At 49.4% G+C, this 27,331-nt stretch overlaps 2 protein-coding genes across 3 annotated transcripts; one reads left to right on the top strand and one right to left on the bottom strand.

Moving 5' to 3' along the window:
* The first annotated feature begins 8,164 nt into the window (after positions 1 to 8,164).
* On the top strand, positions 8,165 to 15,413 carry Tex261 (testis expressed 261). Of its 2 annotated transcripts, none has more exons than XM_031382323.1 (6): positions 8,165 to 8,366; positions 8,916 to 8,995; positions 10,419 to 10,572; positions 11,956 to 12,023; positions 12,757 to 12,859; positions 13,021 to 15,413. In XM_031382323.1, the coding sequence occupies exons 1-6, from the start codon at positions 8,297 to 8,299 to the stop codon at positions 13,134 to 13,136; spliced, it is 591 nt and encodes a 196-aa protein (XP_031238183.1). In that variant the 5' UTR covers positions 8,165 to 8,296; the 3' UTR covers positions 13,137 to 15,413. The 2 variants fall into 2 exon arrangements, with proteins under 2 accessions (XP_031238183.1, XP_031238182.1); XM_031382322.1 differs by lacking the exon at positions 8,165 to 8,366 and adding an exon at positions 8,496 to 8,786.
* Positions 15,414 to 15,953: 540 nt separating this feature from the next.
* On the bottom strand, positions 15,954 to 22,810 carry Ankrd53 (ankyrin repeat domain 53). Its single transcript, XM_031384036.1, has 8 exons — positions 22,739 to 22,810; positions 22,027 to 22,108; positions 21,557 to 21,803; positions 21,340 to 21,469; positions 20,850 to 21,049; positions 18,905 to 19,069; positions 18,408 to 18,528; positions 15,954 to 16,665 (listed from the first exon to the last, which is right to left on the bottom strand). Exons 1-8 carry the CDS (start codon positions 22,808 to 22,810, stop codon positions 15,988 to 15,990), a joined length of 1,695 nt encoding a protein of 564 aa, XP_031239896.1. The 3' UTR covers positions 15,954 to 15,987.
* Between the last annotated feature and the right edge of the window lie 4,521 nt (positions 22,811 to 27,331).

The raw sequence follows: 27,331 nt of genomic DNA, 5'->3' as shown, positions 1-27,331 counted from the left end.
ATGATTCAGCTGTTAAGAGCACTTGCTGTTCTTTCAAACAACCTGGGTTCAGTTCGTGGTACCTGCATGGTAGCTTACAGCTGTCTGTAACTCCATTTCCATGTAATCCAATGCTCTCTTCTGATCTCCACAGGCACTCATGTGGTGCACACATATATATGAAAACAAAACATTCAGGACAATAGCATAAATAAATCCTTAAAAATATTTTTAAAAAGAAAAAGAATATGACTGTGCCTGGTGGTGCACTTCTGTGATCCCAGCATACAGAAGGCTGTAGGATCAGGAATTCATCACATATGGTTATATAGTGAATTTGGGGCCAGCCTGGGGTACAGAGTATGAATAAAAAAAATAAAAAAAAAGAAGATGAGGACAGTGGAAGGAAGATGCAGGGGCTAGGGTAACCATCTTGTCCCAGCTTGCTGATGACTTTCATAGTTTTAGCACTGAAAGTCTGATTTCCTGAGGTCACCATACCCAGTTTCTCTGTGCTTCAGCTTCTTTTGCTGTAGAATGGGTTTAAGAGAATACCATCATTGTAAGAGGGTGTGTGTTGGTCAGGAGGGGCTGAAAACACCAGGCAGTCCTGGAACATGCTGGATACACAGCATGGAACTTTCTCTGTACAGTCTCAATGGGTCAATACTGGACCTATCTACTTAGGACAGGGGAAGGATTTCCTCACAGGCCTCATGTCATCTGCAGTATGTCATGTGTAGACTGACTCTGGGCAGCACTAGAAAGGCAGAAGGCAGACGAACAGGGTCTCCATCCTCCATTCTGCTCAACACCCCCTCTTCTTTCTCTTCATGAGAAAGGATCCCACCTTTTCTTCTTGCCCTGAGTTTCTTCCTGTCAGGGGGATACCTGGAGCTGCTTGAATTAAGGGGAATGAAGGGGAATGGCTCTGCCAGCCTGACTGGGGAGGCTTTCTCAAGAGGAGTGCTCTGTGTCTGCACCAGCCAGGCTTCTCCCACCAATGGTGTCCCTCTCCCCCTCTCCCTTTTTCCCTCCCTCCCTCTCTCTCTGTGTGTTGCTAATAGAAAAGTCAGTTACAGGCCAGAAGAGCAAGAGAAACCAGCTAACAGTTTTAGGCAGCAGGCAAAACTCCCAAGGGGACGACCACCAGGGTACCATCTCCTTATGTGACACTTTCTCCTGTCCCTTGCTGTGTCGTGTCCTCCAGTCCCTAAAATGTGCCTGATTTCCTCTTGTCCCTCCCCTCCCCTAAGGATCTGAGGATTTACAGTTTCACCTTTCTTTCCTAAGATTTTCTTTCCTTTAAAAGTTTTTATTACATTTGGTTTGTGTGTGTGTGTGTGTGTTGTGTGTGTGTGTATATGTGTGTGTACTCACATGTGCACATGCCAAAGTGCACATGGAGAGATTAAAGGACAACTTGTGTGGATTTGTTTCTTCTTTCCACCATGTGGATTCCAAGGATCAAACGCAGGTCATGGGTCTCGGAGGCAAGTGCCTTTACCCACTGAACTATCTCACCAGCACTCAGGTTCTCATGATCAAAGATCTGGGGTAGCCATCCTAGCAAGAGAAAAGATCTCAAGACATACTTCTGCCCCTCACTTTGGCCATCAGAGCACTGAGACAACAGACTCCAGAAAATTGACTTTCTTGAAAGAGTCTCACACTTGGAAGGACAGGGCTGAAGCTGAGGCTACTCAGAGCGGGAGCTTGCCACCACAGTTCCAACAGCCTGCCAGACTGCCTTGCAGGAGACACCGGAGCTGAGACAGGGAAGAAGGCTCAGTGATGGGTGGACCACACTTTCTCCAGAGCTGTTCCTCTAGTGCCCTCCATTGAAACTTAGACCTCACGTCTGTCCCCTGAAAGAGGGATTGTGGGTTGTTGGGTATCACCATTTTTTCCCCTTCCCACATGGAATAAGTCTCCTTTCTCTGCTTCTCACTACCACTTGTCTCTTCAGTTGGCATATTGAGGACAGTGGTCAAACCTGGCTTATTAGAGAAGCCGGAGAGAGGCCAGGCTATGCCTCTAACACAGACAGATGTTTCTAACTGCCAACTAGTTCTGCAGCTAGTGCCTGAGGGAAAATATTCCGGGGCTGGTGCTGTTTTCCTGGCTTTGGGCTGTAATGGTCTCACAAACTCTTTCATTTCAGAGATCTCTCAGTCTCTAGAACTTTCCTTTAACAACATGTTAGGGTCTGATTCTCCCCTGAGGGGTTCTTGTCACTCCCCCTCAAATCCTGTGCACTTGTCTTAGTCCCTTTTCTTCTTCAGTGATAAGCCGCCATGAGGCGTCTTATAGAAGGAAGTGTTTATTGGGGGCCGATAGTTTCAGAGGGTGAGTCCATGACCACCACAGCAGGGAGCAATGCAAGAGGCAGTCAGGTGTGGCTCTGGAGCAGTAGCTGAGAGCTTACATCTCGAGGCAGGGAAAGCTAACTGGGAATGGCATGGGCTTTTTAAACCTCAGAGCCCACCCCCAGTGACACACCTCCTCCAATGGGTCCACACTCCCAATCCTTCCCAAATATTTCTACCAACTGGGGAGTGCACATTTAAATATATAAGCCTGTGGGGGGCATTCTTTTTGAAGCCACCACAGCACCTCTGCACATAGTTCTTTTGGGCCTGGCACATTAGAAGACAGCACTTGAACAATGATCTAGAATCTTTGAGTACATTTCCCTAGAAAGCCCCTCAATTCACAGCCCTAACATGTGACAGGGACAGGGGTAGGGACTGGTACATCAGGTAACTTGGACAAATGGACCACGGATCACCTGTGTGCACCACACAGTGGTCAAAGCTCTCTTAGTTTGCTCTTTATCCCTTTCTGGGGTTGTGCTCTAGTAAGTTTGCACAGGATACCAGACAATAAGCTTGCTCGCTTCATGGACCATCACGGGGAGAACTTGTCCCCCATCCAAGAGGTCGTCTATTAGAAGAACAGTATGTATTTGTCACGGAGTAGAGTAGAGCACACCTGCATATGACTCCCACCACCCCATGCTGCTTCTGGGAGTCCTAGAGCTGACAGTCTCTCAGGCATGTGTGGGAAGAAGAGCCTGGTTCTCCAGCTCTTTCTGCTGGTGTCTGACCTCTGAGTCAGTCAGCTTCTCTCTCTCTCTCTCTCTCTCTCTCTCTCTCTCTCTCTCTCTCTCTCTCTCTCTCTCTCTTTCTCTCTCTCTCTCTCTCTCTTTCTCTCTCTCTCTCCATACCATTGATGCAGCCTGGAAAAACTGCTAAAATGAATCCTGTCCACAAGTAGTGTATGCATTGTGTGTGTGGTGGGTGCTATCACGCCTCCCTAGCTGGCCTTCACTGCAAGACTGGTATGGTAGAAAAAAAAAATCTCTGTCCCTCAAAACTCCTTTGAAGAGGTCAGGAAACCACTCCTGGCTGTTGTTCTCTGCTGCTCCTCTGATTGCCACTAGAGGGCAGAAGGACAGCTCCAACTAAGAGGTTTTGATATCAGGATGATGACTCCACGACCCCAACTTGCTTGCTAGTGTGCGCGCTCTCTCTCTCTTTCCCTCTCCCTCTCTCCTCTCTCCCTCCCTCCTTCCCTCCTTCCTTCTTTCCTTCCTTTCTTTTTTCTTTCTTTTTATTGAATATTTTATTTATTTACATTTCAAATGTTATTCCCTTTCCCAGTTTCTCCTCCATCCTACCTCCCCCCAGCTTTCTTAATAAGGTGAAATCTAGTCCCAAGCACGTTACATGTCTTAGACCCAGTGGATGTGTGACTCTGTCACAAGTTGAGTTATTAAAGGCACAGTGTAAGGAAACAGAACTGTGAGAATTGTGAGAAGTATCCTCACAAAGAGAAAGCTAGAGAGGGGAGACAAAGCCTGGAGCTGAGGCAGGACTGAAAGACAGGAGGCCATAAGGCAGAACCAGCTGGTGTGGAGGGGGTAGGGTGGGGGAACCGCATGGTTTCTGCAGCCAAGCCGCCCAGATTCAAGCCCTGGCTCCTTTGGGTACAAGCTCTGTGGATTTGATGGGAACCAAAGTCTCTATGTCTTGGTTCTTTGTCTGGGAGACAGAGACAGTAACTGCACCATCGTCTGCCCTAGATGTGACGCTAACTGGGTCAGCTCATCTGAGTCACTTGGGCCATATCTGGCACAGAGTTAGACTCTGGGAATTGCCAGCATTTAGCATCTTCTGACCTTGATCTTAGCCAAAGGGCCAAGAAATCATTCAGCAGTGATTTCCAAGGAAGAGATCTAGATGGGACTGGGCTATCTGCCTTCCTCCCTCCACACATTCAGTCACAAACGTGAGAGGAGAAAGGTGAAGGGGTGGGTGCAACCTTGGAATGGGTACATAATGCTGAGTGGATTCTGCTCCTGACTAAGTCGGCATCCGCTCGGTGGCCTCCAACCTCTCAGTCTTTTCCTCTTGGCGTGAGTCCTTGGCATTTAGTGTCCCCTTCCTTTCTCTGTTTCCCCCCTCACATTGAGACTTGGGCCCCTTTGCTCTGATCCCTGCTCTGCTTGGTCCCCAGGGCTCCAGAGCCCTGTGGTATGAAGTTGAACTGGAGGGGGCAAAAAAAGAAACTACTTTTTGTTTCTTCCTGCTTGACGTTCTCGCTATCAAAAGAAATTCGGGTCTTCAGCCCTGGCTGCCCAGGCCAGTTTTGGGGCTCTCACACAGGAGAAATGGCAGCACCCAGCTGGTATACCAGTTCTAGCAGGCACATTGAAAGGTGGGTACGCTCAGCTTTCAGGGGCCCCAAGTTCCTTTCTCTTCAGTTCTGAAGAAAAATCAGAGGACACATATACATTTCCTCCCTCCATGAAGCATTTTTATGCACTTAAAAGATTTTTATTTTATTTTATTTACTTACTTATTTATTTTTTAACAGATCTTGTCTCGAGTTTATTTGTAAAAACAGCATAGGACACTGGTCATCTGCAAACAGTGTGTGGGGAGGTGTGTCACAGCAGTCCATCTGTCTTCACACTGGCAGGAGCCTTTTCTATGGGGCCTTCACAGGGGCCTGGGCAACTTTGGGAGCCTGGGCTGGAGCTGAAGCCTGGGCCTTAGCTGGAGCTTTGGCCCCTGCCTTTGTTTGAACCTTGGGCTTTGGTTGTCGGAGCCTTAGTAGCTTCGAATCTTCTTCCCAAGCTTGGGGTGAGCAATGAACGCCAGACGGCTGAGTTTTCAGCTGGGACCCTTTGGCATATTGGGCTTGACGGTCTGAGGCTTCACCATGGCCTTGATGGACTCTGTGCATGCACTCACTGCCTTTGCGTTGTTGGCCTGCATCTTCTTCAGGCCTTTCTTGTTGTGCTTCTTGGCAAAGCACATGTTCCTCAGGAACTTGGAGTCAACCCCCTTTAGAGATTCATATCTTTGTACCAGGGTTTCTTGATGCCCTCAGAATTAACTCTCTAGCTGTTTTTGCTTTAATACCTGTGCCCTGTTGTTTTAGCAAAGCTATCATCTGATCTTGAAGCTGCGAAGAAGAGCTCGTAGTACCCATGGCGCAGTCCTTTTCCTTACTTACAGCTTTGATGAACTCACTTTCAGTTCACTTTTATCGTCAGTCACCCAATATGTCCGTCCACTTCGCTGGTGGGCTCCTCTCTTCTTGATCTCGGTGGGACCTCCACTTGACAGCGCCCGTGCTGTCACAGTACCATAAATAAGGTGTAGGCCTGGGGGATTTAACAGAAGACACAGGTCACTTGTCAAGGAAGAATGCCAATTTTTATTCCTCTCTGCTCAATTTATACTGAGCAGCATGGGGGGATAAAAAAACACAAGGAGGAAACCCCCACCTGGGGCTGACTCATCGCCACCTGCAAATGGGCCAAGCTGCAAAAGGCAGGTTGTTTTTTCTCGCAGAACATAACATCCTATCTTGAAGCAAACAGGTTCTGCAAAGAGACATCCAGGTAAGGGGTCTGTATCCAACATTCTACAAGAGCAATATGTGATCTTAGTCACTGAAGCATCTCTCCAGGCCCAGTTCCTTTTCTGTTTAAGAATGAGATGGCTCATTGGGTAAGAGCACTGACTGCTCTTCTGAAGGTCCTGAGTTCAAATCCCAGCAGCCACATGGTGGCTCACAGCCACCCGTGATGAGATCTGATGCCCTCTTCTGGCTCATCTGAAGACAGCTACAATGTTCTTATGTATAAAAATAAATATGTCTTTGGGTTGGATCAAGCTGGGTTGACTGGAGCGAGCAGAGGTCCTAAAAATTCAATTCCCAACAACCACATGAAGGCTCACAACCATCTGTTCAGGAACAGTGTACCCATTTACGTAAAATAAATAAATAAATCTTTAAAAAAAAAGAATGAGTATTTACTTTATGAATCAGGAAATATGATTCTGTATGAGATGGTGGCACATACCTTGTGAGGTCTAGGAATTGCCACACAAACCATTCAGACACCAATCTTGGTCAACTAGGAATGGTTTACTGAATACCACACCCCAAGACTGATCGATCAGGGAGACCATTCAGGCTCAGGAGACAAACCATGACCCCAAGTTAAGATCCTGCAGGGTTTTAAAGCCCCAAACTGCAAACATCTGTGCCATGTTATTTCACCAATCAGGACTTAGGACTGGGGGATTTCCTTAGGAAAATGTCTTTGTTATACACTAGTCCTACTCCCATTGGTTGGGATATTCAACAGTAACAGGGGACTTGCCATGTCTAATATTCATGTCATAACTTATCTACCAGGATGGGACTTGTTTTGACTAAAATTCATATCTTAACTTGCCAACCAGGATGTCAGTTGCCCAAGTACATGTCTCTTTCTGCCAATTAGGAAGTCAGTTCCCAGGGAGGTCTTGGGAACTTAAACTTTACTTCACCCCTACTCAAAATGGAAGTCTCTCTCCGGCCCTGCTGGCTCCGGCCCTGCTCGCTCCCGGGTAATACACTGTAGCTGCCTTTGACGCACCAGAAGAGGGCGTCCGATCTCATCACGGATGGTTATGAGCCACCATGTGGTTGCTAGGATCCGAACTCAGGACCTTCGGAAGAGCAGTCAGTGCTCTTTCCCGCTGAACCATATCGCCAGCCCCAAAATGGAAGTCTTATTTTAAATAGTTTCTTTTATCTCTTAATGTTGGGGTTCATCACAGGGGCAGCTTATAACAGCACATACCATAGAAGCTTATACACAGGTGCAGAAAGTGTTGTTGGGTAGTCACTTCAGATCCATTCACTTATTGTGAGTAACCATACAGAAAGCATTTCTACTGACTTCTATCGTGATTGGTTCCCCAGGGCACAGTACATCACAGAATATGTAATCAATCTTGGCATTAGAAAGTTTCCTAGTAACTGCTGAAACAGGAGAAAGTTTCCTTATAATGGCAGGCTGGGAAGGTAACAGTTACCTGGGCCTTAATATTTTACCTAGTCCTTACATAAAATACCCATGACTCCAGCACTCAGTAGGTTAAAGCAAGAAATCAGCATCTCAATGCCATCTTAGACTACATAGTGTCTTTAAGGCCATCCTGGGCCACATAAGGCTGTCTCAAAAAAGAAAAGATCTTGGCATGGTGTTTTTCTACATCTTTAATTCCAGGACTTGGGATAAAGGAGAGGCAGACTGATCTCTGTGAGTTTAAGGATAACCTGATTAACATAGCGGGTTCCAGGACTACATAGAGACCCTTAATCAAAAAAAAAAAAAAAAAGTTTTATTTTTTGCCCTAACATGGCGATTCCACACATCTGAAATCCTACCAACTGAGAGCTGGAGATGGGAGAGTTAACAGTTCAAAGGCCAGCCTGAGCTAAGAGGTAAGAGGCAGTTGAGCTTGCCTGTGTCAGCCACTAGGTGGTTCTCTCTCAAACAATTGCCTGGGTTGTCGCAAGTACAGTCAGTGCTTAGCTGTTGTTTTAGTCCCCACGCAAAAGTGCAGACCTGTATTGCAAAAGACCTCAGCCTAGAGGGAGAGTTAGGGCTGAAAGTGACCATTTAAAGGCATCTGGGATTCCAGACTATGTGGCTTCCTATAGTGTGACCTGAGATAAGGTAATCTTCCTCTCACAGAAAAGTAGGATCCAGGGCCCTGCGGAGTAACCTTGAGCCAAGATTGGTCCCAATCAAGCTGGGCTCTGTGCGGGCAGGCGCGCAGTGCACCGCGATTTCCATCCTCCGAGCCGGTTAGCGGCGCTCGCGGGCTTGGCGGGAGCGCAAGGGCGCGGCGCTCCGCCCCGCTCCTCTCGGCGTCCGCGGGGCGGGGACAGCACGGCGGCTGCCGCTTAGTGTCGCGGGAGCCGGACCGCGCAGGCCCGTCCCGGCGGCCCGGGGGGCGCCATGTGGTTCATGTACGTGCTGAGCTGGCTGTCGCTGTTCATCCAGGTGGCATTCATCACTCTGGCCGTCGGTGAGAGCGCTGACCCGGGCCGCGTGCTTCCCGGTGCCCTGAGCCGCCAACCGCTGCTGCTCTTTGCAGCTGGGCGCTGACGACCCGGAGCTGGTCCTACTGGACCTCCGCCGAACCTTCCGGTGGGGATGCTTGGTTCCCGAGACGCATCCTGGCTCTCGGAGCCCTGGGCTCCCCACTCTGACTGTCCCCTCTGGCTGGGGCAGGGGGAAGGCCCCTGTCTGTCTCACCCGGCTGTGTGCTAGTGTACAGCACCCGGCCTGTAAACTAAGTGTTCTGCAGGTGTTGATTGACGAGTGGAGTTTAAGGCTCCTGGAACAGAGGTTAACTTTATGCTGTGCGGTCAAATCCAGTCTTTCTACAGTTGTCTTGGCAAAGTTCTACTTGTGCAGATGAGAAGGACATCCCAGGGGTGCTTTGGTTGTTCCGGACTTCCTGGTGTCTGGGGAGGCTTGGTGGGGGACTACAGGATGAGCAGGCTGGTGGAAGTGTCCCTGGCTGATCTCTTCCTGTTTGTCCCCTCCTGTGACCCCCCCCTCTCCTACCCAGCGGCTGGACTGTACTACCTTGCAGAGCTGATAGAAGAGTACACGGTGGCCACCAGCAGAATCATCAAATACATGATCTGGGTAAGTGGCCACTTTTCCCTGGAGTCACCCAGGGCTTGCTTGCCCTACATCAGAAGCAGGACGTGGGGCCTGTTTGGGCTGGGACAGTTTTGGTGCTGAGAACCCAGGATCTGAGGGTGTCCCTCTTTCTTCCCTGCCCTGCAATCTGCGCTCCTGGGTCCAGATCACCCCTGGCCCTCCAGCTTCGGGTGGCATTGTTTCACAACCTACTGCCATTCCTTAAGGTGACAGTGCAGATATTTCGATGGCAGGTATTCATGGCTTTGCTTTCATGTGGCTATCTCACACTGTGTCCACTGTCTCCAGCACCAGATCCCCAATCCCAGTCCAGGCTTAGAACTTACAGGGACAATAAGGCAGTTTGTAATGCTTAGTTATTGCCCTCTCTCCAATCAGTGTGATTTGTCCTAAGGGAGCATGCCTGGCCCTTTCTCTTGCCTTAGGGGAGGTTTCCTTTCCTGAAGACTTGGTCCCGGTCCCTGTCAGGGAGGCTGTACTAAGGTTTCCTTCCACTGCCGTGAGGAAGGCCGAGGTGCCTGTGAGAATGCCTTTGGACAGAAAAGTTCACCTTTCACTCACCTAAAGTCGGCTGTTACTTTCACTCTCGACATAGCCCGGGGTTGTAGTTTGTGGTAAAGACAGGGCCACTGGCAATTCATTGGCTCAGTCTGTGGGTGTGGTCGGTATAGCAATTAGACCTTTCATCACTGACAACTGAAGCCTTTCTCAGACTGCCTGCTAGATTCATTACTGAGTTACATAATTGATTCAGTAGATCATGCTTAGCATTCAAGGAAGATATGAGATAGGGCATGGGGGTGTGGGCATGCATGTGGTCTTTGGTTAGATCCTCAACTCCAGCTCCAAAAACATCGATAACAGGAAAGACTAGAGCAGACAAATTGAGTTTGTGCTCTGTCACTCGTGTGGGTGTGTGTTTGGTGGAGTGCTGTGTAAAATGGTTTTTTCCTTACTTTGGATCACTGTCAAAAATGTTTCCCAAGTGACCTTCAGAGACACCACCCTTTTGAGAGTTGAGTGTGGTTTCTATGAACCAAGAAAACCAAAGAGCATTTGTTTGGGTTTTTTGTTTGTTTTGTTTTTAAAGATTTATTTATTTATTTTATGTGTATGAGTTCACTGTAGCTGTACAGATGGCCGTGAGCCATCATGTGGCTGCTGGGAATTGAACTCACTCCAGCCCCGCTTGCACACCAGAAGAGGGCGTCAGATCTCATTACAGGTGGTTGTGAGCCACCATGCTGGAACCCGAACTCAGGACCTTCGGAAGAGCAGTCTTACCTGCCGAGCCATCTCACCAGCTCCCAAAGTGCATTTGTAACACTGTGCAGAGCAGGCAGGGGCTGGCAGTCCAGGAGGCCTGAAGGTCAGTCCCCTGAGCGAGTGCCTCTGCCTATTTCAGTTCTCCACAGCGGTGCTGATCGGCCTCTACGTCTTTGAGCGCTTCCCCACCAGCATGATAGGTGTGGGCCTTTTCACCAACCTCGTCTACTTTGGCCTTCTCCAGACCTTCCCCTTCATCATGCTGACGTCGCCTAACTTCATCCTGTCATGCGGTGAGAGGGGACGAACAGGGAGGATTTGACGTGACTAGAGGTGGGCACTCTGTCCCAGACACTGACCTGATGGGGATACTGAGGGGAGCAGCTGCGAAACTGCTGAGGTCCTGCAGGCCGCCACACTGCTTGGGGAAGCCATTCCTGAGGACCCCAGAGCCTGTCTCTGCCTAGGGCCTAGTTCTCATTAGGGAAGAGTCAAGTTAGGAAGAGGGCTTGGGAAAGAAGAAAAGCAGTTTCCCGTCCTTGGAAAGTCTTCTCTCATCCCTGAGCGACTCTGTTAGACCCAGTTGGTTCATTCGTTGGTCACAGATGCACGCAGATGTTTGTGAGAAAGGTTTTAGAAAGTGGTTGGCCACTGGCGCTGCTGTTTTTCCTCGATGTAGACTGGGTCGAGATGGCAGGTGGTGTGGGCGTTCTTTTAGAGTGACGTTTCTGAATTTAGGGGGAAATCTGAATGTTATCCATAGAAGGGTAGATTGTTAGAGTCTGGGGCGTGTCAATGTCAGCTGTAATTTTAGCCTCAGAATCTGTTCAGCAGGAGTTTGTTCAGCACCAGGCCCCCTGTAGGTCTCCCAGAGAACAGCTCTGGCCACCAGAAGGCTTCTCTGGCTCCCTATGTTGCTCCCTTGGCCTGCCCTTTGGATGCCTGGGGAAGTTTTTCTGAGGTACCTTGTCGCCACCCGGTGCCATCTATGCTTCAGTGTCCCTTAGCCTTGTGCACGGTGTGGCAGAGTGCTGTCTTCATGGTAAAGGGCAGAAATGAGACATGTAGTTGTGACGTAGGTATGGGGACACGGTCTTTCTGGTGCCTGCCCTTCATTCTGCCGTGGAGGCAAATAGGGCTTTGGACCTCTGAGCAGCTGTCCCATTCCCTTTTTTCTTTTTCATGAACTCGTGCAACTAGGGAAGAGTGTATGGGACCAGAGCACATCAGTATAGGTTGGTGTTTTTCCCCATCCTAGCTTTCCAAGGAACCCTGACAGTGCCTGGTCTCTGTGAGGAGGCCTTCTCCCTGCTGTGTGCAGTGTGAAGCAGATTCCGCTGTGGTGTGTGTTCTTTCTACCCATGTCCTCTTCTTGAACCTTGTTTTTGGGAGAGCAATGGCATGATCATGGAGTATATGTAACACAAAGGAAACCTTGGTTTTATAACATGCCAGACTGTTCCAGTCCACCTTCTGACTCAGTTCCTGCTGTTCTCTGCAGTGAGGAGGTTGGAGCTGAGAGCACATTCTTAACAGAGGGGGACTGGGGTCTAGGCAGTGCCCTTGGCCCAGAGCCATGCTGTGAGTGGGTGTCAAGACTGAGACCCAGGGCTCCCCGCTTTTGGAGCCTTCTGGATTTGGTGAGCACGTTGTGACCAGACTCTCCATCCCCACAGGGCTAGTGGTGGTGAACCATTACCTGGCATTTCAGTTTTTTGCGGAAGAATATTATCCTTTCTCTGAGGTAAGACGTACCCAGTGTCTAGCACATATTCATTGTGGCAGGGACGGGGGAGTAAAGGGACTTACATGATTTGTTCTGTGACTGTAGCTGTGATCCAAAACCGACTCCATTCAGGAACTGTGCTTTTGTTTTGTTTATTTTATGCATATGAGTACATTGTTGCTGTCTTCAGACATACCAGAAGAGGGCATCGGATCCCTTTACAGATGGTTGTGCGCTACCATGTAGTTGCTGGGATTTGAACTTAGGACCTCTGGAAGAGTAATCAGTGCTCTTAACTGTTGAGCCATCTCTCCAGCCCTGTCTTTTTTTTTTTTTTAAAGCAAGTACACATAATGATTTTGGAAGGCAGGGTGTCTGAAGAACATAAGGGATCCCTTTGGCGAGGTTGGAGGACACTGCTTTCCCCTAGTGTGTCCTTTGGGTGCCTCAGTAGGGTCATCTTCAAGTCTAGAAGGGGCACCAGGCTGGCCTCTGTGTGAGCCAGGCCTCAAGGCAGGACCCCCTAGCTCCAGCACCATCAGCACCTCCCCAGGGTTCCTCCCACTTGACGTGCCCTGCCCCCCCAGAATAGTGTCCCTTTGGGGAGGGACTGCATTCACACAGCTGTACTTTCCTTACTCCAGCAGTCTGGGTCCGAGAGTCCTGCCTCCTGAGTGCTAGCCCCTGCAGGGATAGGGTGGGCCTTTGGGGCACCCTGGGGCTCTCCCTTCTCAGTCTCTCCTGTCACCAGGTCCTGGCCTACTTCACATTCTGCCTGTGGATAATCCCGTTTGCTTTCTTCGTGTCACTTTCGGCTGGGGAGAATGTCCTGCCCTCCACCATGCAGCCAGGCGGTGAGGAAGGGCTTCTTAGGTCAGGCGGGGGGTCAGCAGGGATAGGGTGGGGGAATGGCACCAGCCCTGTGAGAAAACCCTGGGGCTTTGGGTGATAAGAGTTGCGCACACGTACACATGCATGCATATGCATGCTCATCTCCCTGCCTGTGTTTCTACAGATGACGTGGTCTCCAATTACTTCACCAAAGGCAAGCGAGGCAAGCGCTTAGGCATCCTGGTTGTCTTCTCCTTCATCAAAGAGGCCATCCTACCCAGTCGGCAGAAGATATATTGACCCTTTGGGGAGGGCAGGCGGGGGGCAAGACCAATAGAGCCAGGCCCCTGGGACTCTGGGAGCCTGGAGGGTGTCTTCTGCCAGCCCAGGTTTCCCTCCCCTCTGTTCTGAAGCTCCATGCCCACCCTCCTCAGGAGGTTTGAATGCTGCCAGGGGCACCAGAGAGGGTAGCAGAGCCTGCTGTGCCAGGAGGCTATGTCCCCAGCCCTCCCCTCCCTAGAGCTGGGTCTGGTCAGATGGGGCAGGCAGGGAAGCAAGTATGACGCTGGAGAACTGACAGCAAGTTCTCAGGCAGGTGACCATAGGGAGGAGCTGAGGGTCGGCACTTGCAGGAAAAGTGCATTTCGCTGTGGAAATGTGGGTCTTGTCCAATGCTGATCCGATCCCCTTTTTGAATAAAGATTCTAGGTGGCACTGTTTGCCTTAACACCCCAGGAGTTCATCTTCTTCTCTGCCTGCTAACCTTCTGCCTAGACTGGGCTAGCCTGCTCTAGGGACTCCTCTTCTGGCTCTTGCCCTTCTGAAGGGATTCTCATGGCCCTAAGTGGGAAGGGTCCAGAGAAGAGCATGGGTGGGCAGAGGCCATTTTTCCGAGGCTTCTCTTCCTTTCCATGTCTCCTTCCCCAGACTCTGATAGTCCAGAGAGGGGGAGGGGGTAGAAGGTTTATGGCTGGGTTAGAGATGCAGACCGTCTACAATATTCTATTTATGTCTTCCTTTGAGAAAAAGGAGCGATTTCTTGGTAAATTCTATCTCAGGCTCAACGAAAAAAATAAACATTGGCTTCTAGGCAGCCTAGGCTGTGGCCTGTTTCTTGAGAAATGGGACTGGGAAAGGCTGTCGCTCAGAGCACCCAGGCCTCACTCACCTGCACTTCTGGCTCCTGGAGGGATGTGAGCTCTGTCTTCTAAGAAGGTGGGCCTCATCCTGGGCACAGACCAGCATCTGTTGACCTTGCACTCCAACTACATACAGTGCCTTGCAGGGGCTCAGCAGTCTATGGAATGAAGGTTCCCCCTCCCCACGGCCGAATCTCATACCTCACAGGGAGTCTGGCAGGCGCCCAGATGGACAAGGCATGGGCAAGATCCTAGTTCGTGAACTTCTTATGCATCCTCCATGGCACTGGCTCTTACATTTCTTTCGAGTCTTGGCCTGCTATTCTCTGAATTTGTTTTGCAGCTACAGGTGAGATCGCCAGACCTGTTTTCTGCCACTCGAGTGGATGAAGGTATAGGACATGGGCTGCTGCCCTCCAGTGGGCTCAGGCTGGTCTCACTTGCTTTGCTGCCCACTTCTTTATCTTCGTTCATCCTGCTCAGACAGGAGCTTTCCCAAGCTAACCCCGGTCGACTCGTCACAGATCACCGGCCGGGTCTTGGAGTAGCTGGCATAGCTAATGGTCTGCTTCTTGGCTCACGTTTCTCAGCCCTGGTGTGGCTGTTGTCCCTTTACCTCTGTCCTTTCAGTATCTGTTATATAGGACTGTTTCTTGCCCTGTGCGCGCACAGGAGCTCCTTGGCTGTCTTGTGGATTTCCTCAGGAAGCGCAGCTGTGCTGGTGGCTTAAGGGATGCTGTGAGGGAAGCCTGGGCCAACCTTCAGCCCCAGCTACATTTTAACTCAACCACAGTTCCGCTGCCTTCTGGGACAGAGACAATTTGAGCTCAGCATCTGCTCTGTTCACCTGCTCTTTGCAGTACCTCGTCCCTGGTCTCTTGATGGTTCAAGAGCCAGGCAGGATATTGTTTCTCTTCTGCCCTATGTCTATCTGATCTATTCTTGGTATCTCTGTGTTTGAGCCACCCTACTGTCATCTCTCACCTTTGTTTTGACAGTTTCCTATGTTTCTCTCTCCTCTGACCGGCTGGGTTTCTTTCAAAAATGCACAGTTGGCTAAGTCTTTTCTGGCCCCCAACTCTCCCCAGCTCTCCACTGCCCTCAGGATAAAGTCCAGACTCCTTAGTATGGTGTGTGAGGCTCTGGGCCCCAGCCTCCTGTACACAGAGACCATGGCTCTAGCTGCTTTGATAACCTTCCTTCCACTTTTCCTCTTAGATTTTATTTCCTCCAAGGAGCCCTGAGTGTCCCCTCTCCTCCTTTAACCCCAGCTGCCACACAGATCCTCTAGGCTCACTGGCCTGTGGTATGGTCTGTCTCCCCACTAGACTGGAAGCTCCTTGTGGGCAGGGAAAGCCCTTGGGTTTTTGTATTATCAACTACCTGACTTTGGCACCTGGCCCATGGAAAGCACTCAATAAACGTTTTTGTTTAAAGAGTGAGCTGTAGTGTGTGACCAGGGCACATCGGGGTCCAGGATAGCTTCCTGGACAGGTTTCACATCCAAGCCACAGGTCTTCCTCTCTCAGCAGAAGTGCTGCCCAGCCTCGTGGAACTGTAGCTTCACATACCCCAGTGGGGCCATGAGCAAGGAGCATAGGCAGAGAAGCCTGCACGGGATATCGTATTAGCTGTTCCCACTGCCAGGCAGGGTCTGCAGCAGACAGGAAGAACACATGGCAGAATGTCTAGGAGTATCCTGTCCTGGAAGCCTTGTCCCTGGGAGTGCTAGGGTAGGTTAAGGTACCAGAGGACCAGGGGTTACTTTCACATAGCTGTGTCCCAGGACATTACCAGCCCTCTACTTGGAACCTTGTGCTCTGTCCAGATGTACACACCCCAGGGAGCCAGTCAGTTTCTTTGTAAAGGGAGGAGTGGGCTTTTGGGAAGAGGGATAGTTAGGGGTGGCTTCTGCCCTTGGGGATTAGAACCCTACCACATTTCTAGCCACAGTATGAATCTGAACACTTCCACCTTCACCAGAGGCTTCCAGAACAACTTTATGTGAGAACTCACTTGGAGGGTGGGGCCACTCGAGCCTGGCAAGCTTCCAGGGAAGCAAGGAAGGGTTTATCAAATGTCCTACGTAGGCTCATGGCCATTGTATTGGTACAAGTAGCTCCCAAATGCCGTTTCTCAGGCACTTTGAGTATGTCACGTGGATACAAGCCCTGGGGCACTTTCATCCTGTAGGGTTGAGTCCCTGGGTACAGCGCCCGGGCTATTATCTCAAAAGGCAGCTGGGGTACAGGTGTCACCAACTGACGGTCCACTGTGCGCAAGCATGCACCCCCAAGTTTATTTCGAGTCACCTCCAGGAATCTGCAGAAGTCATGTTCCTTATAGGGTTCTGGGTGCACACCCAGGCGTATACCCTGTGGGTAGCCAATGTCTGTGGTAGGGGACCTGGCAGGATTAGCACTACAGTTCCATATCTTAGGCCGACTGATGGTGGTCTGCTTGTAGATGGGCTTGGGTGGTACCACGGGTGAGGGTAAGCTTTTCAGCTGAGCTTCCACAGATGGATAATGGAAGCTTTCAGCAAGCGGGCATCCTAAAGTCTTGGAGGCCAATGTCTGAGGTTGGACAGCAGCCTTTCGCTTGGAGTCAGCAGAGCCCAGAGTCCGGGCCAGCGCCTTGCTTTGGAGCCACTTTCTAAAATGAGCCTCTCTCAGAATTTGGTGTTCTTTCTGCAACAATGAAGGGCATGGGGCAGTGGCATTTATGGGCAGGAGACTCTGTGGCTCTCACCCTGGGAAACCTCAGCTCTACTTTCCCTGCTGCCTTAGGTGAGCCTTGTTTTAATGGAAGAGGCATCGCCTGTTCTGACTGAGTGCCTAGGCTATGGAGGAGACAAAGACTTTCATAGGAGACCTCCAGCTTGAGGACAGACATAGAGACAACCTCAGCTTTGCAGAGAGAAGGTACCCTTTCCCTAGAGGTAGCCCCAGCCTCAGTGGAAAGTCCTGTTCTCTGATTTGACCCCAGAAAAATCCTTTCTGGGGGCCTGGGAGGCCTGGCATTGGTTGGAAGTAATGAAGTTGCACAGACTTCTGGGAAGTGACCTTAAGGAGGACAGAGTGCCTGGCTGCAAGACTGGGTGGTCGGGACTTAGCCAGAGTTCTGTCTTTACCACCACTTGCACTGAATTTCTACATGTGTGGAAATATCCCTGCCCTATTATCTGTCTCACTCCCACACAGCTGCTAAGTAATCAGGTGCTTTGGAGATTGACCCAGCTCAAGGCAGGTTCTGATTAGATTAAGCCAGGAGTCCTAATTCCTTCAGCCTTGCCCAGTCCCAAGTCAGGCAGTATGTGGCTTGCTTTTTATTCTAGCCAGTGGAAGAGTAGTGGTCGTGTGGTCCCATTGAGGCCAACAAGAGATCCTGAGTGGAGGTCTGCGGGGGCTGCTGAGTAGGGTTAGGGTCAACAGAAAGCCTGATAGCTGCAAGGGCTGGGTGACACAGACTAGAGAGGCACAGTGGGGACAACTGGAAGAGTACAATCATGGCAGGGCCCTGTGGCCACTGTAGGAGTCACTTAAGGATCCAAGTTCTTGAGTGGGCTATGGTGACGCATGCCTTTAATCCCAGTACTTGTGAGGCAGAGGCAGGTGGATCTCTGAATCCGAGGCCAGCCTGGTCTACAGAGTGAGTTCCAGGACAGCCAGGGCTACACAGAGAAACCCTGTCTCAAAAACAAAAATAAAAACAAAAAACAACAACAAAACAAAAATAAAGAATCCAAGCCTTAATTTTCTTGTTTTGTTTTAAGTGTTTTATGCTCTATGATTAGATCAGCTAAACCTTTGCCCCATCACTGGTCTGGACCCTTGTCAAACCTCTAGTCTGTTGGTGCACCCAACTTATACCTGATCCCCCAATTGGCTGTTTCCTGCCTCCACAAGTGCTCCTGAGTGCCCCATGTATTCCTCACAGTGATTCTGTCTGTGAGCCTGTCACTCCTTGCTCCATATGGATAGATGCCTGTCAGTCTTCAAAGATACCTTGTTGGCATCCCTCCCCACAGGTGCATAACCTGCCTCTCCCTTGCACCTGAGTTCCTTGAATGGAGGACCACACTTTGCTTTGGGACCTAATAGGAGCCTAGTGTACAGTGAAGTTAGGGTATCTGTTAGGAGTTCTCTTTTAATGAGTAGGCACTCCAGTGTTAGGAAATGTCTAGTTCTGTTAGAGATGCTCATCCTAGAGGGTCAATGCCTAACACGGATTCTGAATACCCCATAATTCAGGCTGCATTTGCTTTCTGGCACAGGAGAAGACCTTTGGCCTAAAGGGATGGTTTATAAGGGAGGATTTGGCAGGGGGTAGGGGTTCCTCTGAGAGGGAGTGTTCCAGCTGCTCCTCTAACCATGGCAAGAAGGACCTAGTTTAGCAGCAGAACCCAGCCCTGGAAGGAACTCCCCCTTACTTGATAATCAGTCAGGTAGCGACACTCCAAAATGGTCAGCTTCTCCTTCAAGGTCTTCAGTTTCTTCATCTCTTGGGCAAAGATCTTCTTATCATGTTTCCACATGACATCCTTCAAGAACCTGGCACCAAGGTGAGGGTGTGTCAGATTGTAGGAACTGTGCTTCCCCTTGAGGTGAGGTGCTGAGGGCCAATGGGATGGGAGGAATTGCCAGAGCAGAGAAGAGCAAAGCACCCCATCCCACTGCCCAGGGTCCCTTAGAGGGAGAAGAGAAAATTGTCTGATGGATGTGGATCCTGACTGAAGAACAGGGGAAGGCAAAGAAGGGGGGTGAGGTCAGGCAAAACTCATGCTGACAATATCCTACTTGGGACCTCTTTCCCAGACTTTACCCAACTGCCACCTGGCTTCCTCAGCCTTCCCCCTCTTAGAAGCTTAACCCCCGGAGAAGGACCTTGCAAGAGGAAGTGGGAGTGGTGTGGTTGGTACAGGCTCACCGGGCACAGCTACGGTGGTTCCATAGTCTGCAGTAGTCGATGGGCTTGAAGCCCGCGGCATCTTGGGCATGCACATTGGCTCCACTCCGCACCAGCAGCTTAATACATCCCAGCAGGCCATTGCAGGAAGCCAGGTGCAGGGGTGTGGAGCCATTGTGTGTCTGCCTGTGAGGTGTACCGAGGGTAAAGGGCAGAAGGGAAGGATACAGGCATTAGATAGGCAGGCAAGCCAACTTCCAGGGCCCACTCTGCCACCACCATGGGGGACCCTGTCCATACCCTGCTCCTCTCAGGGCTTCACGATTCTCTTCTCTAGGAGGAGGGACGGACTCTATGAGCAGTGAAAAGTATAGGATGTGTTTGAATATGACAGCTAGGAACTACAGTGCCCTGGGTAGCTTCAAAGCCACCAATCTCAGCAACTTTTGGGACAAGGTCTCTTGTAGTACAGGCTGATCTGGAATTTGTAATGTAGCCAAAAATGATCTTGAATCCCTGATCCCCATCTCCATCTCCCTTGTGCTGAGTGTACGAATAGATATATGTACTATCAAGTCTGGCTCCTCCTTGGCTTTTGGCAAAGTTAGCTCACTTGGTCCACAAGTTGAAGTTAAGTTTCATATGTGTGGTGTGTATGCATGTTCACATGTGTGTAGGGATGCATATGGATATATACCCAATGAGGTGGAGGCCAGAGGTTGACAATGGATATCTTCCTCTATCATCCTCCATCATATATGTAGAGGCAGGGTCTCTCACTTGAACTCAGAGCACACTGAATCAGCTAATCTAAGCTAGCCATCTTGCTTGAGGATTTCCTGACTCTGGCTTCCATGGGCTAGAATACAGGAGGTCACCATGCCCAACTGGCATTTACATGGATGCTGAGGATTTGAACTCAGTTCCTCACACTTGCTCAGTGAGTGCTTTATCCTCTGAGCTATCTCCCCAGACTCTGTAGATTGCAATTTTTGCCACTTCCTGGGGCTGTAAATGCACTTCCTCTGATAGACTGCTTGCCTAGCATCCTTGACGCTTGGGTTCAATCCCCAGCACTATATCAAACCAGGTGTGATGATCCTAGCACTGGGGAAGCAGAGGCAGAAGAATCAGGAGTTCAAGATACTCCTTGGCTGTTGTAGCCAGTTTGAGGGTAGCCTGGATTACACAAGAACGTTTTTAAAAATGATGAAGAAAGAAGGAAAAGTCACCTCCTTAGAGGTCGGTGATTTCACCTATTTCAGAGCTCTTGGAATTGTGGTCATTCATTCACACATTTGCAATTAGCAAACTGTCCAGTCACTAGAATGTCAGTTCTGTGAGGACTGGGGTTGGTTCCCTGTGTTTGTGGCTGTGTTCCCAGCTTGAGTATGGTGCTTGTTAGCACATAGTGAATGCTTGATAAGGACTCTGGGTGAACAAAACAGACTCTGGTATACATTTTCCTTCCCATAAAGGTAGGGTTGGAGAGATGGCTCAGTGGTTAAGAGAGTGTAGTGACCTTGCAGAGGACCTGGGATTGGCTCCCAGCACACAAACGCCTGTAACTCCAACTCCTTTATCACAAAAGCGATGTAGGACAGGCACATCCATCCTCACCTCAATCGAAGACAGTCAGTTCCCCAACTTAGCGCCAAACTAGAAACACCTGGGACCATCGTTTCCTAAGCCCACAGTGGCGTCTGTGAGGCCCCACTGTGTACACACCCCAGTGTGGGAACCAACCGCGGAGGCTCAGAGGCGGGAGTGACTTGCCTGCAGACCCCCGGTTTGCCTGAGCTAAGATTCTGTGAATTGATTGGGTCTGCCCTCTCGGCATGCCCATTCTCAAGAACCAGGACACTAAGTGCTCCTCCTGACTGCCTTCTCCAGGCACGAATCCTTGTCCTCACAACCCCTCCTCCGGTCCTACAAGGCTCCACCTGCCTGGGGAGGCAGGACTCACGAGTTGATGGCTGCCCCTTTCTTGAGCAAGTAGTCAATGCAGGGGAGGATGCCCGATTTGTTGTTTTTATGGATGAGCAGATGCAGGGGCGTCTGGCCTTTGTTGGTGGGCAGATCCACAGGATATTTGTACTCCTCTATCAAGACCTTAAGACAGGAAAGCTGGCATTTCTGAGCTGCGAAGTGGATGGCTGTGAAGCCCTGAGGAGTGGAGAGCATAGGAAAAGGCTCAGCAAGGGGGCGGAGCCCACAACCCCGCCTTCAGTCTTGGGTTCCTGGTTCCCTGTGTTCCTTGGAGGAGTTCATAGCCCTTTATCCCCCCACCTCTCTGCTTCCAAATGGACCTTCTACGAGTTGATTATTAGGACCACAACATAGAAAAGGTCACTTTGGGGCTACCCAGCGGCAGTTCATCAGGTGGCCTCTCTACGGGTAGTACTTGGTTCGGTGTTGGGAAATTTCAGTCTCTGGTAGCATGCTGCCAGCTTTACCTTGTCGTCGACGATGACCTCCTTGCGCTCCGGATTCACACAGAACCGAAGCCAGTCCACATTGCCCACCGAGGCTGCGAAAAACTCGGAGTAGTTCGCGATCACTTTATGGCTCCACAACTCGGAGGTACTAGGATCGCCCAGACCAGGATGAGCATGGAAGGCTGAGAAAATCCCCGAGCTTCTACACCGCCCACCCGCCGGCGCACCCGCCCACCTGATCTGATCTGAGGATTCGGGGTCGGGGCTGGGAGCCTGCTTCGAGCCTCTTTGTTCAGCGGAGCGGGGCTGCTCTTTCCTCCCTCGGCGCCCTCTGGAATCCAAGGGCCCAGTCCTGCGCGGAGTGGTGTGGCTCCTAGGAGGTGTACCCGCACTGGAACGACGACTCGAGGGGCGTCTCACGCGACCCACCCCTGCCCCCGCCCTCTGGGCGGCGCCTTTGCCGCCCTTGGCCCCAGCCAGGACTCAAGGGAGGGACGAAGTTTGCTACCCTGGAAACTCTGCACCCTGGGCTTAGCCTCGATTGGAATCACAGAGATGAAATGGAAAGTGCAATTGGGAAATGGATTGTCTCCATCTCTGCTCATAGGAAACAGGGCCCAGTGCCAAGTGTACAGGCAGCGCGTTTGTATTTGAAGTAGTATTAACAACTAGCTCCCTCTGCGATTCCACATACCAAATTATGACGTCCTCTTCGGAGCAGCAGCATAATGGACAGCAGGTACGTCACACAGGTTGCCCGAAGCAGAGCAACTCCACCCTGCTTTTCCTGGGAAACGGGAAAATAGAGAGTTCCAAGGTGGCTTGGGCTACAAGGCCAGATCTTGTCTCAAAAAGGTGCCAGGGATGATGGGGTAAACCTGCAGCTCTGCACTCCAGAGTTTACCCAGTAGACACCAGGAGCAAAGCCTGGTTGGGAGAAGTGGGTCCCTGCCCTGTGCTTTTGGAGGATATGTGTGCCCTGGGAAAACCAAAGGAGAAAGGGTATACTAAGATCGTCAGAGGTACAAACTAGAGATTCTCAAGGGCTGGAGGAATGGCACAGAAATTAAAAGCACTTGCTGATCTTTCAGAGGAGCTAGGTTAGGTTGCCAGCAGCCAATATTATTTTATTTAAATCCAAAAATAAAAAATAAAAAAAAATAAAATGAAATGTTTTCCAAAACAACTTTTCCTGGAGCAGTGTGGGTCCTTAACTCTGAGTCGGAGTTTGGGAGAGGTGCAAAGCGACCCAGAAGTACAATGTTGTATCTTAGCTAGAAGGTGAACTATTTCCAACAGACGGTACAATTCTTTATCCAATGATATAAAGACGCTTGCAGGGAGAAGGGAAGCCAGATGGTCAGCCATGGGGAAGCTCATCCACGGAGGGAAAGCTCAATCCTGATCTCCAGCTGACCACCTCAGCAGTCAGTTTATTTCGGATGTTTGAAAGCTCCCACACGCTGCCACTGCCTTTGCTCTCAGTCATGCTTCGCCTTTGTCTCTGACATGTTTTGAATACTGGATGTGATGGATGTCTATCCGCTGTTTTTGTCTGTCTGCCATTTGCTGCTTTCTGTCTTGCTTGCTATATAATGAATAAACTCACACATTGGAAACTGAAGGTATGGTTAATGACCCTCATTTTCTGGACTATAAAGAACACTGGAATTGGCACTCTTTTTTTTTCGGGGGTGAGGGTCGAGACAGGGTTTTTCTGTATAGCCCTGGCTGTCCTGGAACTCACTCTGTAGACCAGGCTGGCCTCGAACTCAGAAATCCACCTGCCTCTGCCTCCCAAAGGAATTGGCACTCTTGCTGGGCATCTTACAAACTAACTAACTAAACTTCCTGTTGCAAGTGGGATTTAGCAACTGACTTTACATTAGAATAAAGTAAGGTCAAATCTTGAGGATTGCCTGGGTGACTGGGACCCCCTGGGGGCAAGTGCTGCTTCTGGAAGTGCCTGTAGATGTTGTTATCTGCACCTGGAATATTTTAAGGTCCTATTTTCTTTTCTTTTCTTTCTTTCTTTCTTTCTTTCTTCCTTTTTTTTTTGTTTCAGTGAACATTTTATAAATTAGACTACCGTCTCCATAGTTAAATCAGTGTAACTTATAAAGGATAGAATTTCAGACCTTTAATTGATGATTTTGTTTGATTCAGATGTGAAAGCAGTGGCCTAATAGTTAATGGTTCTAATAATTCTAGACCCTTCCTTCTTTCCTCCCACCCTCTCTTCCTGCCACCCCTCCTGCCTGCCTTCTTTCTTTTCTTGCCTTTTCTCTTTTTTTTTTCACATGACATGTAAATAAAGAAAATACCTATTTTCTTTTAATTCCTTTATTTAGGTATTTTTTGAGTGGGGTCTTGTGTAGCCCATGCAGGCTTTGAACTTGCTTTGTAACCAAGGCCCCTGACCCTCCTGCATCAACCTCATATTTTATAGTCTTCATGCCATATTCTAATCACCCTGGAGTGAGGAGACAGACACAAAATACTTATACCAATAAGTTCAGATTCATTGATATGATGGGGGCCCACTCATGGATATTTAGCAAAATCCCTTAGGCGATATCCCCATGTACCCAGGGTTAGGACCTACATTAAGGTGGTCCTGCCTTTATATTCTTTCTGAAGAGGAAAGAGGACTTCCGGGGAAGGAGGATCACCAGAATAGGGCAAGAAGATAGGGGAGTTGGGCAGAGGCCTCAGAAGGGATGGATGCTCTTATGGAAGACTCTTTAGCCAGACCTATGCAGCAGAGTAGAGGGCCTGGTAAAAAGCAGACAATTGGCCAAGAGAAATATCAGTATTCCACTTGGAGGATTGTGGTAATAGCTTGGCCCCAGAGTCATTTGTAAGGGAGATCGAAGGCTGGGTGAGGAAGCGGTGCTCAGAGGGGGTACAGGACCCAGAAAGGTACTGTCCCCAGTATGCAAGTCTTGCTGTCCCCCATCATCCTGTAATCTCAAGGTCCTTCTGAAGCCTAAACTTGGTTGAATTGGGTTTCTGTCACTTTCAGGAAAGCCTAACAGGTAAAAAGCTCCCCGTTAAATCCTCCGTGGGCTACAAGGATTAGGACTAGTACAGTGGCCTTGAATGAGCTGCGTGGGTTGTGTGACACCCAAGGGACAGTGAGAGTCATCTCTGAATAAATGAGAGTGAGGACTCACCCTTGGACTGCAGGCATGGTTGTAGGGGCATACCCACATGGCTCTAGGCCTGGGTGCTCACCCTTACTTTCACTCTGTGGCTTAGCATGTGCTTCTATAAGGATGATTCTAAAATTCAACTACTCCACTGAGCCAGGCATGGCAGTGTGGTATCTGCTGTCCATCTCAATATTCCAGAGGCAGAAGCAAAATACTGCACCAAGGTTGAGGCCGGCCTGGTCTACATAGTGAAATTTTCAAAACTAAAAATGAAAAAACAAGCAAACAAAAAAAGAAAACAAAAGAGTATTGCCCTAAGTCATATAAAAACAAGAAAGTAGCCACAAAAATCGGAACATTAGTAAGAAGAGGAGGGCTCTGTGCCATCGGAGCCAGAGCTATTCCTACCTCGGAATTGGAGAGGCTCTAAAATGGCTGGGTGTGGCTGGGAAAGTGGGGCTTCCTCTCTCCTCAGTTCTGAAAATACATGACATTTTACTCGGAAGAGCAAGATGCCATTTTGCCTCTCCCTCCTCCTGTCACCAGGTCCAAGCCACAGACTGGGAGCTACGTGGAAAGGCTGAATGTCCTTTTCCACCAAGCCTTCAGGAATAGGGCAGGGCAGCTATTCCTCTCAAAGGTCAGGTGAAGAGCCTTGATTTCTGAATGCTCAGAAAAGTAAACAAACAAACAAAACCCCAAAACAAACAAAACAAAAATAAAAACAAAAACAAACAAACAAAACAAAAACACCAGGATGTTCCTGAGTAAAGTGGTTCATTCACCCACTGCAGGGGCTTGGGGCTTATACCCAGTCAATCTGTGGAAATTGAGAGTTCTAAAGATCCCTATCAAAGGAAATTGTTGTTTTTTCTAAGTGTGGAGAAATTCAAATCCTGGAGATTTCTGTGGTAGTCGATAAGAAAAGCTAATAGGCCAACTGGTTTACTAGAGGAACCCCAGGAGAGACAGCATACAAGAACCCTCCTGGGTCAGAATACACATCAATTAGGTCTTGGATAAAAATGACCTCTGCAGTTTACTCTCCAGAGGCATCTTGGGAAATGGAACAAGAGGCTGGAAATTAGTGAGGGCTGAAAGCTTGGTGTAACAGCAGAGGCAGAGAGTTAAACAGAGATATCAACAAAGATTTTATTTAAACTGTCACCCTCCCCGAGTGGCTAGGTGTGCAAGGCTGTTTCCAGAAGTAGGTGCATCACATCGAGGCTTTAAGGGAGGGGAAAGACATTGCTAAAATCACCCATCCTAGGCACCAACATATTAACAAGAAAAACAAAGCCCCAGAAAGCGGGTTTGGGTAGGTCAGAGTGGCTAGCACACATACTGAAAATAGCAGTTCTCAGAAGAAAAAGTGTGAGATGAACAAAGAAATAGACAACCATAACCCAAAAGCAGGAAATACGCAAACCTGAGCAACACGCAAACTGTTTGAGAAGCCAGGACACTAGACTTAATAAAGTAGTCCTTATGCTGTGTTCACCGAGCTAAGAAAAACTACGGAGCGAAGGGTGGGCAATCGCTTATTAAAGACAGCGCATGCGCGCAGCGCTGAGCTGAGAGAGAACAGAGTGAACGTTCTGGAATTGGAAGTCACACTGAAAACTAGAGCGAGGGCCCAGTGGGAGATGTGAAAATGTACAGGAAGAGATGGCTCAGCAGTGCTTAGGCACTGGCTGTTCCTGCTGAGGACCCAGAACTCACAGGGTGACTGCAGTTCCGAAGACCTGGAGAGGATGCATTGAGGAAGAGCAGGCAGCCTGGGAATCTGGGATTTAGAATACTCATCTCCCCCATTCCCCTCCCCATCTCTGAGACAGGGTCTCACTATGCAGCTCTGGCTGGCTGAGAACTCTGCTTCCTAGTGCTGGGACTAAAAAAGTGTGAGCCACCACATACAGCTAACTCCCCACCCCCAATGTCTAGTTATTTATGCGTGTGCACACGTGCAAGTCAGAAAGAAGCTAAGATTTGGGAGTTGGTGTTCTTTCACCAGATCAGTTGTGGGGACTGAACTCAAGCAGTCAGGTAGTTGGGCTTTGTGGCAAATGCTTTTAACTGCTGAGCAGTCTTAGTTCTGTTTTGGAGGGCTTGGAACCCACCCCTAGACTTTGTGTGGTAGCCAAGGACTTTACTAGTGAGGTACAGCCCCAGCCCTTCTGTATTTTACTTTATTGTATTTTTTGAAATAGAGTTTCATGTAGCCCAGGCTGGTCTCAAATTTGCTATGCAGTAGAGGATAACCTTGAGTTTCTGCTCCTCCTGCTTCCACTTTCCAAGCACTGGGATTATAGTTACATGCTATTATGCCTGCTCGACTCAGGGCAGGGGCTGGGACCCAGGGCTTCCTGAATACTGTGAACACTTCACCATGCAGCCACATCAGGTCAGCTCTCATTTTAACATAAGTAATTCCTAAGTGGAATTCTGTTAGAATAATTCAACTGAGTTTTCCTTACTTTTTCCTTTTCCTTCTTCTTTGGTTTTTCGAGACAGGGTTTCTCTGTGTAGCCCTGGCTGTCCTGAAACTCACTCTGTAGACCAGGCTGGCCTCGAACTCAGAAATCTGCCTACCTCTACCTCCCAAGTGCTGGGATTAAAGGTGGTACACCACCACCGCCTGGCCTTTTCCTTCTTTTCCTTCTTTTCTTTCTTTCCTTTGTTTCCTTCCTTCCTTCCTTCCTCCCTTCCTTCTTCCTTCCTTTCTTTTTTCTTTCTCTCTTTCTTCCTTTCCTTCTTTCTTTCCTTCTTTCTTTCTTTGTCTCTTTCTTTCTCTCTCTCTCTCTCTCTCTCTTTCTTTCTTTCTTTCTTTTGAAACAAGAGTTTCACTATGTAGC

Source organism: Mastomys coucha, unplaced genomic scaffold, assembly GCF_008632895.1.
Source record: "Mastomys coucha isolate ucsf_1 unplaced genomic scaffold, UCSF_Mcou_1 pScaffold20, whole genome shotgun sequence".
In the NCBI taxonomy this organism is placed as follows: Eukaryota; Metazoa; Chordata; class Mammalia; order Rodentia; family Muridae; genus Mastomys; species Mastomys coucha.
The sequence above is the reverse complement of the archived record's forward strand: the minus strand, read 5'-3'. Positions and strand labels throughout refer to the sequence as shown.